This window comes from Scardinius erythrophthalmus (assembly GCF_964197995.2).
Source record: "Scardinius erythrophthalmus genome assembly, chromosome: 23".
NCBI lineage: Eukaryota > Metazoa > Chordata > Actinopteri > Cypriniformes > Leuciscidae > Scardinius > Scardinius erythrophthalmus.
In genome coordinates, this window is record NC_138243.1 from 26633691 (window position 1) to 26648473 (window position 14783).

General features: G+C 37.2%; 1 protein-coding gene across 1 annotated transcript in view; it reads left to right on the plus strand.

Moving 5' to 3' along the window:
* The window catches only part of xrcc4 (X-ray repair complementing defective repair in Chinese hamster cells 4), a 36174-nt gene that overhangs the window by 14261 nt on the left and 7130 nt on the right, over nucleotides 1-14783 (plus strand). Inside the window, exons 4-7 of the mRNA XM_081354491.1 lie at nucleotides 4740-4906; nucleotides 6731-6880; nucleotides 8628-8773; nucleotides 12602-12743. Coding sequence (XP_081210617.1) covers nucleotides 4740-4906; nucleotides 6731-6880; nucleotides 8628-8773; nucleotides 12602-12743 — 605 coding nt within the window. The remainder of the gene's footprint in view (nucleotides 1-4739; nucleotides 4907-6730; nucleotides 6881-8627; nucleotides 8774-12601; nucleotides 12744-14783) is intronic.

Sequence of the window (14783 nt, forward strand, 5' to 3'; positions counted from 1 at the left end):
AGAGGCGGGATTTATTACACAAACCAGTCGTATCCAATCGTAACCAATCATATCCAATAACAGCGCAGTGGGAGGGACTTTCCTAGCCTGGATGCCAGCCGAACTTAGCCACAACATTTTTAGGTCAGGCAGTCACATTCTGACTAGAATCTGAGTATGACGACGTCAGGCTAGGACTTTCCCCCATTCATTCTCAATTACCCCCCACTAAAACCACCGCACGCTTTAGCCATTCACACAGAGCATGTTTTTCCATTCCGCCCTACTTTTCCTTTGTTTTTCAATATAAACACACACTAGACGGATGTCTTTAACAGTTGCGCTTGCATCTTTTGCAGCCTTAGCGCATGACACAAATGCGACGCTCAATTTAAAATGAGTTAAACTTTTAAAACATGTTTCTAGACCTTGCGCTTTTTTTTGTCCACTGATCTGCGACACGCGTTTTTGCTGTTTGTGTAGTGGAACAAAAAAAGTGTGTGATCCGAACTTTACCTGCAGGTGTCGCTGTTGGACAGTGTTACTTTAGAAAAATGAGTGATTCGTACACTTTTTAATGTCATATTTTGTAACATTTGAGCTTTTTTTTATTTTTGTTTTTATTATTTTCTCATCCAATTCTTTGAGGAGGCACTGCCACCCTCGCCACCTCTGTGGAAACACCCCTGATATATTAATGTGCAATTTAATATATGGCATTAAAATATGAAATATGAAATCTCTATTTTATCTACTGCTGACCTAAAAGTGCCCTGCAAAGCCGTCTTTGCTCATAGTTTCACTGGAAGTTAAGTGATGCACATTTTCATGTGACTTTTGTATGTGAAACTTTGGGAGGTCCGCAGCGCTCTGTGTGTGGTAGTGCGTTTGTGGCACCTAGAAAACGAGTGTTCCCACAGGGACAAACGGAGATCGGTTCCCAGCGTCCTCGCGGGGATATGATGGCATCTGCTCTGGGTTCTGCCGGCCACTTGACTGATTGCAGAGATGAAACCGTCTAATACTTTCCAGATCATCCAGCCATGTTCAGAAACAAAGCTGGCTCTGTTGAGAGGTCACTCTTAGTCACTCTTTTGGGGGAACGTTTCGTTTCCTTAACTCCGCTGGATTACGGTCATGTTTACCTCACGTCCGTCATCAAACCCACCAGTATTCCTCATTTAAAGGGGTGTGTTCAACTTTGCTTCTTTTCCAGGCTTTTTTAATTCCCTGAAACACCTTGATTGTGGTCTTGAGTTTTCTCCAGGAACAAACGCGTCAAAATATTACGCATTAAAACAATTCCCGCCCAAGGAATACGCAAAAAAAAAGCCAACCAATCAGAGTACACTGATCTTTTCAGAAGGAGGGGCTTCATAAAAACAGGAACTAAACAGAGCGTTACTGACAGACTGGAAAGGGAGGAGCTGCAACAATAGGCGAGTTTCCATTATAGATTTGCGCAAAGCTTTTGCGATTTTGTTTTTCTAAATATCGACAAAAAACGGTTCCAAATTGACTGCATTTCCAATAACCAATGTTATGCGACTAAAACGTAATTTTTTTTCTTCTTGCAATGAATAAAATCATTCCAAAAACCATGGCAACGGACGTTGGTAGGTTTATGTACTATATCTCAGCCACTGCACTAGCCATTATTATTAATCGAAGGAGATGTATGTGTGTTTTCCAAGCATTAATGGTAAGGAACGACCCTTATTATGCTTGTGAGCGCCACATATGAGGTGTTTCTGGGTGTTTCTCCCTCATATCTGCTTCGAGGTCTTGATTGTGGCATTTATTTGAGGTTTAGAATCCATTATTCCTATAATTCTTTTGTCTCATATGAATTTAATAAAGAACTGTCTTGTATTCTGTCCAAATACACCGCATCATCTACGTCAGGTGACCCGTAATTGCGAAAAAACTGTTTCCATTGCAGTTTTGCGAAATATTGCTTTTTCGAATTGCCAGAAAAACCACCTCATGCGAGCGGAAAAACTTTTTTGCGATAAATGGGAGTTTTTGCGAAAATGACATGTTTCCATTGGGCGTATTTTCAATTCGCAATTTCAATTTGCGCAATTTGAAGGGTAATGGAAACGCGGCTAATGTCAAATATGTGTTTTTTGAACATTCAAGCATGACAACCTATTCTAGTAGAGTAATAATAGAAAATGTTAATATCTATCTATTTGTATTAATAATATTAATACAAAAAGTATTACTCTTGACTTCAGCTCTAAAGTTTGGCGGCCTTCTCATGTATTGTGTGATATAAATAAAATATCATTCAACTAGACAAATTGCTTTTATTTATATATATGTGTACAGTGTATATATATAACGCCACTTCTTAGTCATAAGAGTTTTAATAGCAATTCAACTTATATCTATGTCTCCAGAGTTTGGCTTCGCAATGTGAGATCAGATGAATCAGTTCTCTCCAGGTTCGGTACACAGAACTGTCCAAACAAGCTCTCTGAGACGTGGAAGTTCTTAGCTCATCATGTTGCTCGCTGGTACGTCAGATTCTGGCTGGAAAAGGTTCCATGTTGGATCTTTGGTTTACAGCTTGGTAAATGTGACAGTTGCGTCAGAGCTGGTGTTTGCTCTTGCGTTCAGTGTAGAAAGAAAAATCTGAGTTGTATGGTGAGGAATTTATTCATCCCATGCATGTCTTTCCAAATCCATTTCACTTTCTTCTGTGGAAAAATGCACAAAAACACCATAAAAGGAGTCCGAGTGACTTGTGTGTTGGAATCTAAAAGTCTTCTGAAGCAATTTGGTAGTAAAAAAATAAATTAAGGAGATTTGATAAGTGTAACTTTTAATCTGTTCCTCACACGTAGCATTTCTTTGACGAGCATGAGTAGAATTGACTACTTTTACAATACTTTGTGCTGCTTTTTCCCCTTTTTTTTGAGCTTGACAGCATCCATCCTCATCTGCTTTCATTGTATTTGAGCTTCCAGGAAATCCTTCTAAACTTCTCCTTTAATGTTCAGTGGAAGAAAGAAAGTATTACAGGTTTTGAAGAGTTCTGGTGAGTAAATGATGGAATGACGAATGTTAATTTTGGGGTGTGAAATGGTACCTGAAATGTTCTCAAGGAAACGATCAATGACCTATTGTGCCTTTAGTCAAGACTCTTAACTTCCCATTTCTCCAAGATGATTGTTCCTGCAAGTGCTTTATAAGTCAATTTAGATAAAGTGTGTGCTTAATGACTACATACAGTACTAGAGTCGTGCACAACAAGGTCATAAAGATTTGCTTGATTGTTCCCACTGTCTTTTGCTTCGAGCTGTCAAGATCAAGAGTCATTTATAGTACAAAAGCGTTTGATTAAGACAGTCTCAGTAGGTTTACGGCAGAAACTTCATTGTGTTCTCAGGTCTCTGTGAGGTCTGTTATCTTCAGCGCTCTTGTCACCCTTATCATTCACAGACTGGCACACTAGAGGCCGAGCGCCCGTCCCTCATGTATGCTATCAGTTCATCTATTTGAGGATCAGAGACTCGCTGTCGCTCATTGGCTCTCGCCACAGCGGTTGGCTTGTCTTATCGGAGAGAGAGTCCTGGCTGGAAGTCTCTGTGTTTGTCCATGGTGGTTGACAGAGTTGGGCAGTAAATCCCTATAGCGTCAATTGAATTCTTCAGTTGTATAATTCAAAAGCATTATATTCACTATCCGCCCACATTTGACTTTAAGGTTTTATCTGTGCTGAAATAGCACTGTGCCATACATATTTACTTGCAGTAATTTGTCTGCAAGTAATTTTTTTTTCTGTGAATATGTACACATTCTATGTATTATTATGAGTAATTATTATATAATTATATTTATAATATTTTATATACTTTTTATATTTTTATGACTTATAATTAATATATTTTTTATTATTTAAATGTATTTTATATACTTATTTTTTATTTATAATTTTTTATTTTCTAATTATTAATTTACTTGTTACTAATTCATGTATATACATATTTTTTTATCTTTAATTATGTATTCATTTATTCATTAATAATTGTATTTATTTATTTTAATTAATTATTTAATTATTTATGTAATTATGTATTAATATTATTTTTTTCTTTCTCTTTTTGCTTATTTATTACTATTTATTTATTTAATTATTTATTATTTACTTGTTATTAATTTATAGTATGTATATATGTGTATATATATGTATGTATATATTAGATAAATATATAAACATATTTTCAATACAAAAAAATATTATATATAATGTTGCACGATTGTCTGCTTTCTGAAAGGAATTTTATTTAATTGAGGTGTGTATATTTTTTTACATTTTCTTAGGAAATGTACCAAAAGTTAAAAAAATCTCCTTGTCAAGTCATGGGAATTTCTGTTTTATTATTTCAAATATTCAATGTGCTTGATATTACTGTAGTTTTGATTTCTGAGTGAATTTGCTCTTAGTTGTTCTTTTTCCAATGAATCAGTCAAAAGTAAGGATTGTCTGAATGCCATAGAAAGTAATGGAAGTGTACTGGTCATAAATAGTGAGAAACGCATGGTGAAGTCGTGTACACTTTCAGCAAGTGTCTGGAGTGATGCGGTACATCACAACTCCGAACTCAACAAATAAATCTAGCTGTCTGTGGGCACAGTTCTCTCTTAGTCAATCTCCCTTGTGTCTACAGCCAGGATGCTAATGCTAATAGCTGATGGGCAGGTGTCTCCTCAGGTCTTCTATTATTAATCTCACTCTCTTTATTTCTCAGTTCAGGCTCGGCGTGGTGGAGCTGCAGGCGGTGCCTGAGTCCACTGAAGTCATAAGGGAGCTCATTAGTCACGGCCTGGAGCAGAGCGCACGTCTACGGGCCAAAAACCAGCACCTGCTTGAGGAGAACCAGAAGCTGAGGAGAGAACAGGAACACATCACCACAGAGTAAGTCCACACCATATCAATACTTCCCAAACTCATTTAACTCTCACAATACTGGAAAAACAGATGTTTGGTATATATATTGAGCTGTTCACTCATACATGCATATATATATAACACGTGCAAAACATTTTTTAAGTTTAACATGTTACAAATATTTAACGCAATTTACTCCACATAATTTTTTCATGCTTACATTATGATCACGCTCTTATTCATGCAAATGCTTTTAAACAAGTGTGCCGTGACACAAAAGAGAACACAGTGCTGGTGTACATCTGCGAATCTCCTGTCTGTGTGACGCACACAGGAATCGTGCGCACAGAAAGCCACTTCAGACAGCGCTTGCACGGACAAAAACAAACAAAATTATGCCAAAATGCCCATTTTGTTTATCCACGCAAGCACAGTCTTAAATGAGTTAAATTAAGTCTTAAATGAAAATGGGATCATGTGCGGCAGGTCTTAAAGTGACAGCAGCCTATTAAACCCACTGCTGTTTGTCATTAAAGGATTAGTTCACCTCAAAATGAAAATTTCCTGATAATTTACTCACCCCAATGCCATCCAAGATGTCCATGTCTTTCTTTCTTCAGTGGAAAAGAAATTAAGTTTTTTGAGGAAAACATTTCAGGATTTTTCTCTAAACAATGGAGTTTAATGGCAACCAGAATGTTGAAGTCCAAATCCGTGCCCTTTCAAAGGGCTCTGCACGATCCCAGCTGAGGAATGGGGTCTTATCTGGCGAAACGATTGGGCATTTTCTAAAAAAACTAAAAAATGATATACTTTTTAACCACAATTGTTCGTCTTGTGCTGGTCTGCGACTCGCCACGTATTACGTCATCCGTTTTTTTTCTGTAATTAATCATGATTCAAATATATATATATATATATATATATATATATATATATATATATATATATATATATATATATAATATATCCTTTCTAATGATTTTTAGGTTTTAAAAGTGTTATTTAAAACTAAATTATGATGTTTTGTTGCTTGAAACCTCGACTATCTTGTAAGTGGACTACAAAACATGAGGATTATGCTCTCAATTTATTTCTTTGTTCCTGGGAACATCCACAACCTTTTTTTTGTTTATGTCCAAAACTGATTTCAAACACAATAGTGTGATTACACAAACCCTTCACCTGTTCATGATTACATCTTCCTCATGTATTACCCTTTCCCCTTCTCATGATCTCCCATGATTCAGAATGAAAGACCATCTTGTTTGCGTTTTTTTAAACGTTACTAAGGAAGTCCAAGTACACAAGAGGGCTTTAGTTTGTGTTTGCTGTGATACTCGTGTTAAAAGAGGGAACTATAGATATGTGAACACAGTCTATTTGGCTGATTTGGGGTGCATGACGCATTCAGGATGAGTTGATTTTGCCGTACAAGGGAATCCTGGGCCAACCTGATGAGAAGCTTGTCTTTACTTTCTTTACTTTCTTTTCTTGTTCCCCATGTGCTTCAGTCTTTCCTCTCTGAGAAACAACAGCAGTGACATCACTGACTAGACTGTGCTGCACTTTCTAAAATCTCCCAAAACCAGAATTATAGGGAATTAGTATTGCTTCCCAACACTGACGGCACTTTATTGGCGTGTGTGTGTACTTAGCAAACAATTGCCACAGGTGTCTGAGTTCAAAGACGCTCTTAAAGTTTTCCATATTAAGTAATAGAGTGTTTATACCACACAAAAAAAATCGTGAGTAATAAAAACACTCTCATAACTAAACATTTCCATGCGATCGGATGTCTGTTTGACCAAAGAGACTGTTTGGGTGTGTTGGTCTTTACCCTCTCCACAGGATGGAAAGATACGTCCAGGGAAAGGAGACGTTGGAGAGAGACCTGTACAGTCGCTTTGTGCTGGTCCTAAACGAGAAGAAAGCCAAGCTCAGAGCCCTGCAGGAGAGAGTCAGAGAGCTAGAAGAATCTATAGAAGAGAATCGACTGAGGTAAAGATGTGTGCCACATTTCATTATGATTCAACCTCACGTGAAGCAGCGTTTGATCGCAAGCATTTTTTCAGTTCAACTTTTTCCTTCCCTTATTATGAAATGCCCGTTTCCTTAGGTAATCCCATGATGATATTACATTGATGAATATCACTTCCAGTTTTGTGTTGAGCACATTTTCCTAGCTGTGCTTATAATTAGAATGTTTTGGTGTAAAACAAAACTTAAAATGACAGCAACAAGCTCTGTCCTTGTTGACAACTGTAGCGCGATAGAAACCTTAAAACGTTTAGGTACAAACCCAAGAAGGTTCAGTTCATCAGCATTGTGTTCTTGATTAAGATGCTTAAATAATAATTAAAGGAGTAGAGTCTGAAGGCCCGTTTACACCAAGCCTGGAAATCCAGACCTAAATCTAAAAGATTAATGGTCTGGCATCGACTAATGAAAATCGGCCAGCTCGAGGGGCGGCACCAAGTATGCATTTGAAAATCTCACTGCACGCAATTGGAAAACACTACGACCAATCACAACAATAAGCCCCATACGCTTAACTACCAGTGGAGCTAACTGGTAGATTAGGCTCTTGCCATAACAGCAAAGGAACGATTCGAGCGCCGTCTTCTGTTCCTCTTTTAGATAAAAAGCCAAGTCTAACTTATTCATTGTAGCGGCAAAAGCCGTTTCAAACAACTGGTGTTCATCCATAGCCATCTTGCAATGTTTACTAATGACGTCACAGCGCTGTCTTCTGTTTAGCTTGCCTCTAGCCCGCCTATATCAGATAACCCGATGTGATTGGTGCAGCTCAGATCGAGGGGCATATTTAATGAGCATCATTACTCGACACCAGAGTAACTCGCTGAGCAAATTCAACTTGTGCTCTCGTGAGAACTCTGGATTTCCAGGGTAGTTTACACCAAGAACTATAACTATAAAGACTATATTAGTGTCCACACTAGCGTACGATATCGTTCTGTTTATTCTAAGCTTGTGCTTGTCTGTCGCTTTAAATGCTTGAGCTCTTTAAAGTAGGATGGATTCTGATTGGCTGTCAATGTTTTTCTCATTCATCAGCTGGATAAAATTGTTTTGAAAGTGATTTCAACGATATCGTTTTTCTGTGCCGTTATAGTCACAGTTGTGGTGTGAACTCTGCTAGACTTTAATATTTAGAACGATTTTTAGAACTTTATCTTTATCGTTATCTTTATAGTTATCATCCTTGTTGTGAACAGGCCTTACTTTCTGCGCCATTTGAAAGAAATGCAAAAATAATGATTGATTTCAAACAAATTGTTCTGCCTATTTGTACACTGCCGTTCAAAAGTTTGGGTAAAGTATTTAAAATAGCTGTTTTGAATTTTAATATATTTTAGAATGTAATTTATTCCTTTGATCAAAGCTGAATTTTCAGCATCATTACTCCAGTCTTCAGAGTCACATGATGCTTCAGAAAGTTCAGAAATGCTGATTTTCTTGCTCAAGAAACATTACTTTTTAATATCAATTTTGAAAACAGTTGTGCTGCATAATATTTTTGTGCAAACCGTGATTTTTCAGGATGAATAGAAACTTCAAAAGAGCAACATTAAAGCATACCTTACTGACCCCAAACTTTTGAATGTTTGTGAATGTTAAAACAAATCACGGAAACTCCCCACCAAGTGCAGAACAGAACAGAATTTCATTAGTTATTTCAATGCACATGTCTTGTTAACATGTTGTACCTACTGTTTACTCTTAGAAAGAAGAAGCCAGAGAGTGAAGACCACGAGGCGATCGAGACCGCGGCAGGTAAGAGTCCTGGAGAAGAGAGCGATTACGGAGGGAGTACAGAAGACGAACAGGAGGCTGAACCCACACGCCCTGACCCAAAGCCTCTTACACAAGGTGATTCTTCTAAAGGCTGGCACACACTAAAAGATTTGTAAAATGTGAGAAACCTCAAACATGATGATAAAAAAAACGGGAAATCTCGCAAAACCTCCCGCGGTCAAACCTGACTTTAGAGTAGACAAAAATGTCGAGAAGAAATGGCGATAAAATTGTTCGGACTGAAATTTTTGTGTGACTTTACTTAGGATTGCCCAAAGGGGAGAATTTGGCGCAAAATCGGCTTATAGGAATAAAAAATGAAATAAAAATTCTATTCTTTCACTAAAACAAACAAACAAAACAAAAGCATATAGGTTAGGTTGTCATTTTCAGGTTGATGTTCTTCAGTGAACTACTCCTTTAAAGTTTTCAGAGAGCCACAATTTCAGATGCACGTGTCTCAAACGTTGTTTGTTTAAATGCAAATTACTGCTGAGATTTTCTCCGTCTGCTTTTAACGAAGTCTGTGATTAGTTTGTGTGGATTTGTGGAAATTCTCATTCTTCAGCTTAGTTGACTCATTCTGAGTTGATTTGTTCTCAAGGCTCTGCAATATTGTGTTCATTGGGCATGTTTGCAAAGTTAACAAAGTTTGAAGTCAAACTAGATGAGCCTACAAACTGAATGTGTGCCCAGAACATCAACTGAAACTCATATTTTAGTATAGTTTAGCAAAGTGTAGAAAATTTAGCGGAATTTCATCCAAGAAAGTTCAGGTTGATGAATGACAATATGATGCTGATTTGATCTATAGTGACTCTGGCAAGCAGATGAAAGCTCAGCATCAACATCTTGACGTAGCGCTGGACAGAATGACAATGCCATGCAATGGTAGAAATCGACAAAAAAAAAAACATGAAAGAATTCAGCAATGTCATCGAGACAGAACTAGCCAAGCAACATCTCAAATTGGCGCATTAATGTGGAATTCAACTTGTGTGCGATTACAGGGTTGTGTATAACAAATATTGTACAATTTACGATTTGTATATTGGCTTTTTAAGATGTTATTATTACTCTTGTTGGTCTTTTCTGTGTGTGTTAAATGATGTGAAGCAGCTGTTCTTAAACTGATATCAGTCTTGTTCATTTATAACTAATCTTATTTTTGGGTTGCATCCATCAGGTAGAGAAAATAATCAAATAAAATAGTGTATTTTTCATTTGTAAAGAATTTAATTCACTGGATTATCCATTATAGGCATCAGTGCATGGTTAATTAACCCCTTTTTGTTAAAAATAGCTGTATTACATATACAGAATGTGTCCGAAATCATCCTCTATTCCCTTAATTATGGCTATTTGAGGGAACCATAGTGGACGTTAGCGAGTGCACTCATTCAATCCCATAATGCACCGCAATAACGAGTGTACAACCGATGTATGCTCGATGGCTGGAGAATGAATTCCCCCGTCTGACCAGAAGATGGCTGGTCCAAAGTGGGTACAGCGTAATATCATACAGGTATAAATTCCTTTTTAATTATTAAATTGTTTAATCTAGGTTTATACATAGTTTATTTTCATCTTGCTACTGGAGCTGCCGATTTGCTAAGTTTCAAATGATTCACTCACTCGTTTTCATTCACTCCTTCAAGTGGACTAATGTAGGGAATAGTCGATGAGGGTATAGGGGGTGATTTCGGACACAGCCACAGTCGGTAACATAACACTTCTTATAGTGTAGTATTTGTACCAGTAAAGAAATATTACCGTGTAAAGTAAAGGTAGGCCGAAGCAGCATATTAAACCTTTGAGCCAGAACTAAGACAGCATACAGGTTGTTCGTTCCCTTAGCCCTCCTTTGCATTTGTCAGTCAATGCTTACCAAACTATGACATCATCTCCTAGAATAGTTGTTCCTTGGCAACACCGTGAGCTTTTGGTGGATTTCGACATCGGGCTACTCAAAGACCGTATTTGGGGGCTTCAGGCCGTTGAGTCAGAGTTTTGAGGCACAGGAAGGGAAATGAGGTGGAGTCGCACATGATTTAGTCTGCGAGTTGCTCAATTTCTCTGTTTTCTCCCCTGTGTAAGCTCTGTGGAGTAAAAGTGAAAAGCTAGAAACCCCCTTCTTTATGGTCATGTGACCCTGTAAACAAGCTGAATTGTAATGTATGGTTGCTAGGTGTGAGCTTCTTTGGCTTGGTACCTCAGACAGAGCCATTTGGGCTTCAATTATTGTCCTTTCCCTTTCTCATCAAGCATGATGCAATGGTTTATGTTTCAGAGTGTGTGCTTGGTAATGTTTTGTACTTAAAGAGTAGGAGTTGTAGCTTTAGTCTTTTTTTTCTCCACTATAAAGTTTACCATAAGGCTGCAGTACATGAAGCATAATTGAAAGAGTCTTTAATGTGGTTAGGATGTTTGTTGCACCAAATAACGCTAGTCAAACCCTCCCAGTTTCATAGTAATATCTGTCCACCAGTGTAAATTAAACTCATGTAGATGTAAACAACTACCAGAAACAAGCATGGAAACATGTCTGGCAATGCAAAATGTCAATGACACATGAGAATGGCTTCTAGAATAGGTGCTATTTGATTCCTTGCCGTCTTGAACAATCTCCCACTGTGCTACACTGTCATATCACATGAGACAGATGTTCTCCTGCTGTGTTTATTGCAGTCAAGCTGCATGTACAGTGCTTTAATGTTGAAATGCAGCATGCTTTTAATGCGTTTATGATGTTGATTGTGTTAGCGGAGTCACATCTTGGCCGGCTGCCTGAAGACTGGCTGTGAGAACCTCTATTAATCCTGTTCAGAGCTATTATACATGCAAACGTTCCCAAATAATAACTCATCTTGTCCTTTTTTTAAATAATTGAAATCATTAAATTGGCAGCAGATGGCTATGTAGCTCTCAGATTTAGGGATTGTAATAATCGATCAGGTATACGACCTATAACTAAGACAAACACATTTTTTATTACATGCTGTTAATAAAATTAACAGTGCACTAACAATTAGAATAGAAGAAGAATAGAAATATACAAATAATTTATTTAAATATATAATAATAATTATAATAGAATTAGTGCTGTCAATCGATTTAAAATAAATAAATAAGTAATCGCACATTTTTCTCTAATTAATTGCTCCTAACTTTTTTATATTGTAGAAGTTTTCAACATATTTTTATATTGTAAACTCTAAATTAATGTTGAAACCACAGAAAGACAGTATATTTTAAATATTTGTTTAAAGGAATCTTTTTATGAATGAAGGCATTACCGATACCAAAACTGATGCCTCTTTGAAATTGTTTTTTCCCCTCCGTTTTAGCCATTATTTATAGCCATTCAGCATTTCAGTATAATTGAGAGCTATTCATTTTAACATTTATGATATTTTAATTTAATTTAAGTGAACTTAAAACAATCTTTACATACACCCATGATAATAAATGTCACATTTACCTGTGGCCTTCAATATATCAAGGCTCAGCTCTGAGGTTTTTTAATAATATAGTATGTTTGGGATTGATCCGATGTGGTTGTGAGTCAATGTAGATTAAAATGTTTATAGTTCTTTTCCCAAACTTGTTTATTATTTGGTCTATTCGATGCACATTGTTATTTCTGCTCATTGTAATGTTAAAATGTAAAATTTGTATATATTGAAATGATAATGTTTTTAAAATATTTTCTGCTGAAATACTTAATCATAGCATTTCCAATTAGTTATCTATACCATTTCTAAAGTAGAATGGCATAATGAAATATTGTCTAAATGTGAAGTACATTTTCATCAAAACACAAAGACTACAACTGAAAGAAATGGTAAAAATGAACAGTGAATGAACTTTAACACTTGAACTTTCCCATGTTTTATCTAACAGAGATGCCGGAAAGCAGCCCGATGGACGACAGCCTGAACGACATCACAGACGTGGCCCCCTGCCGCAAGCGTCGCCACCGTCATCTTCAGCAGCTGGAGACTCACGCCAAACGGGCAGCGCTGGACCAGAGACAGAGATCCAGGTAGCATCACACATCCTCCATTTAATTACTCGTTTTACTGTGGTCGATCGGCTCGTAACGCACACAGACTCCTGGAGGCCTGTTATCTAATGTTGCATATGATACCCATAAACCCCTGCGACTGCGGCCATAAAAACGTCAGTGATAATTCCGGTTGTCTTACTCTCTGGTGTCCACTTCATTTAACCTTGGATGTTGCTTTCTCTCCGCGCCTGCAGCCAGTCGAGCAGACAGAAGCGGGTTTCCCAGAACTCTCTTCCGTCGTACGGGTGGAAAACATTGGTCTTTTGCCAGCACCTTGTATTTTTCCAGTGCAGGCCCCCCTGGGTGCTTCTCTCTCCAGCCCTTTTTACTTATTAATAGGAAAATGTGTATAATTTCATCTCCTCCTTTGCCAGTACCTCAGTGGCCTCCATAATTGTACAATAAAAATCCCATGAATGGTTTAGATTTGCATTGAGCAACTTCTTCAGACTTGATGGCACCTGAGGGACGCCGATCCTGAGAAAACGTGTTGCGTTTATCCTAAAATAGTCACATTGTTTTGGAGATTATTTGGCATTAATTATTATTTTTGAGTTATTGTTCTAGTATTATTCCTAGGTGATTCTATCTATCTAGCTATCCATCCATCTTTCTATAGTATTTCAAAAATCTGTCTGTCTGTCCGTCCATCCATCTTTCTATAGTATTTCAAATGTCCATCCATTCATCCATTCATCCATTATCTCTTTATATAGTATTTCAAAAATCTATCCATCCATCCATCCATCCATCCATCCGTCCATCCATCCATCGTATTTCAAAAATCTGTCTGTCTATATATCCATCGTTCTCGGTCTGTCTGTCCATCCATCCATCTATCTTTCTATAGTATTTCAAATGTCCATCCGTCCATCCATCCATCCATCCATCCATCCATTCATCCATCATCTCTTTATATAGTATTTAAAAAATCTATCCATCTATCCATCCATCCATCCATCCATCGTATTTCAAAAATCCGTCATATTTCTAAAATCCATCCATCCATCCATCCATCCATAATATGTCTGTCTATATATCCATCGTTCTGTCTGTCTGTCCATCCATCCATCCATCCATCTTTCTATAGTATTTCAAATGTCCATCCATCCATCCATTCATCCATCATCTCTTTATATAGTATTTAAAAAATCTATCCATCCATTTATCCATCCATTTATTCATCATCCATCCATCCTTTGTATTTCAAAAATCCATCATATTTCTAAAATCCATTCATCCATCCATCCATCGTATTTCAAAAATCTGTCTGTCTATAAATCCATTGTTCTCTGTCCATCCATCCATCTTTCTATAGTATTTCAAATGTCCATCCATCCATCCATCCATCCATCCATCCATCCATCCATCCATCCATCGTATTTCCAAAATCCATCATATTACTAAAATCCATCCATCCATCATCTCTTTATAGTAGTTAGAAAAATCTATCCATCCATCCATCGTATTTCCAAAATCCATCCATCCATCCATCCATCCATCCATCCATCCATAATATGTCTGTCTGTCTATATATCCATCATTCTGTCTGTCTGTCTGTCCGTCCATCCATCTTTCTATAGTATTTCAAATGTCCATCCATCCATCCATCATCTCTTTATATAGTATTTAAAAAATCTATCTATCCATCCGTCCATCCATTGTATTTCAAAAATCTGTCTGTCTATATATCCATCGTTCTCGGTCTGTCTGTCCATCCATCCATCTATCTTTCTATAGTATTTCAAATGTCCATCCATCCATCCATCCATTCATCCATCATCTCTTTATATAGTATTTAAAAAATCTATCCATCTATCCATCCATCCATCCATCGTATTTCAAAAATCCGTCATATTTCTAAAATCCATCCATCCATCCATCCATCCATCCATCCATCCATCCATCCATAATATGTCTGTCTATATATCCATCGTTCTGTCTGTCTGTCCATCCATCCATCTTTCTATAGTATTTCAAATGTCCATCCATCCATCCATTCATCCATCATCTCTT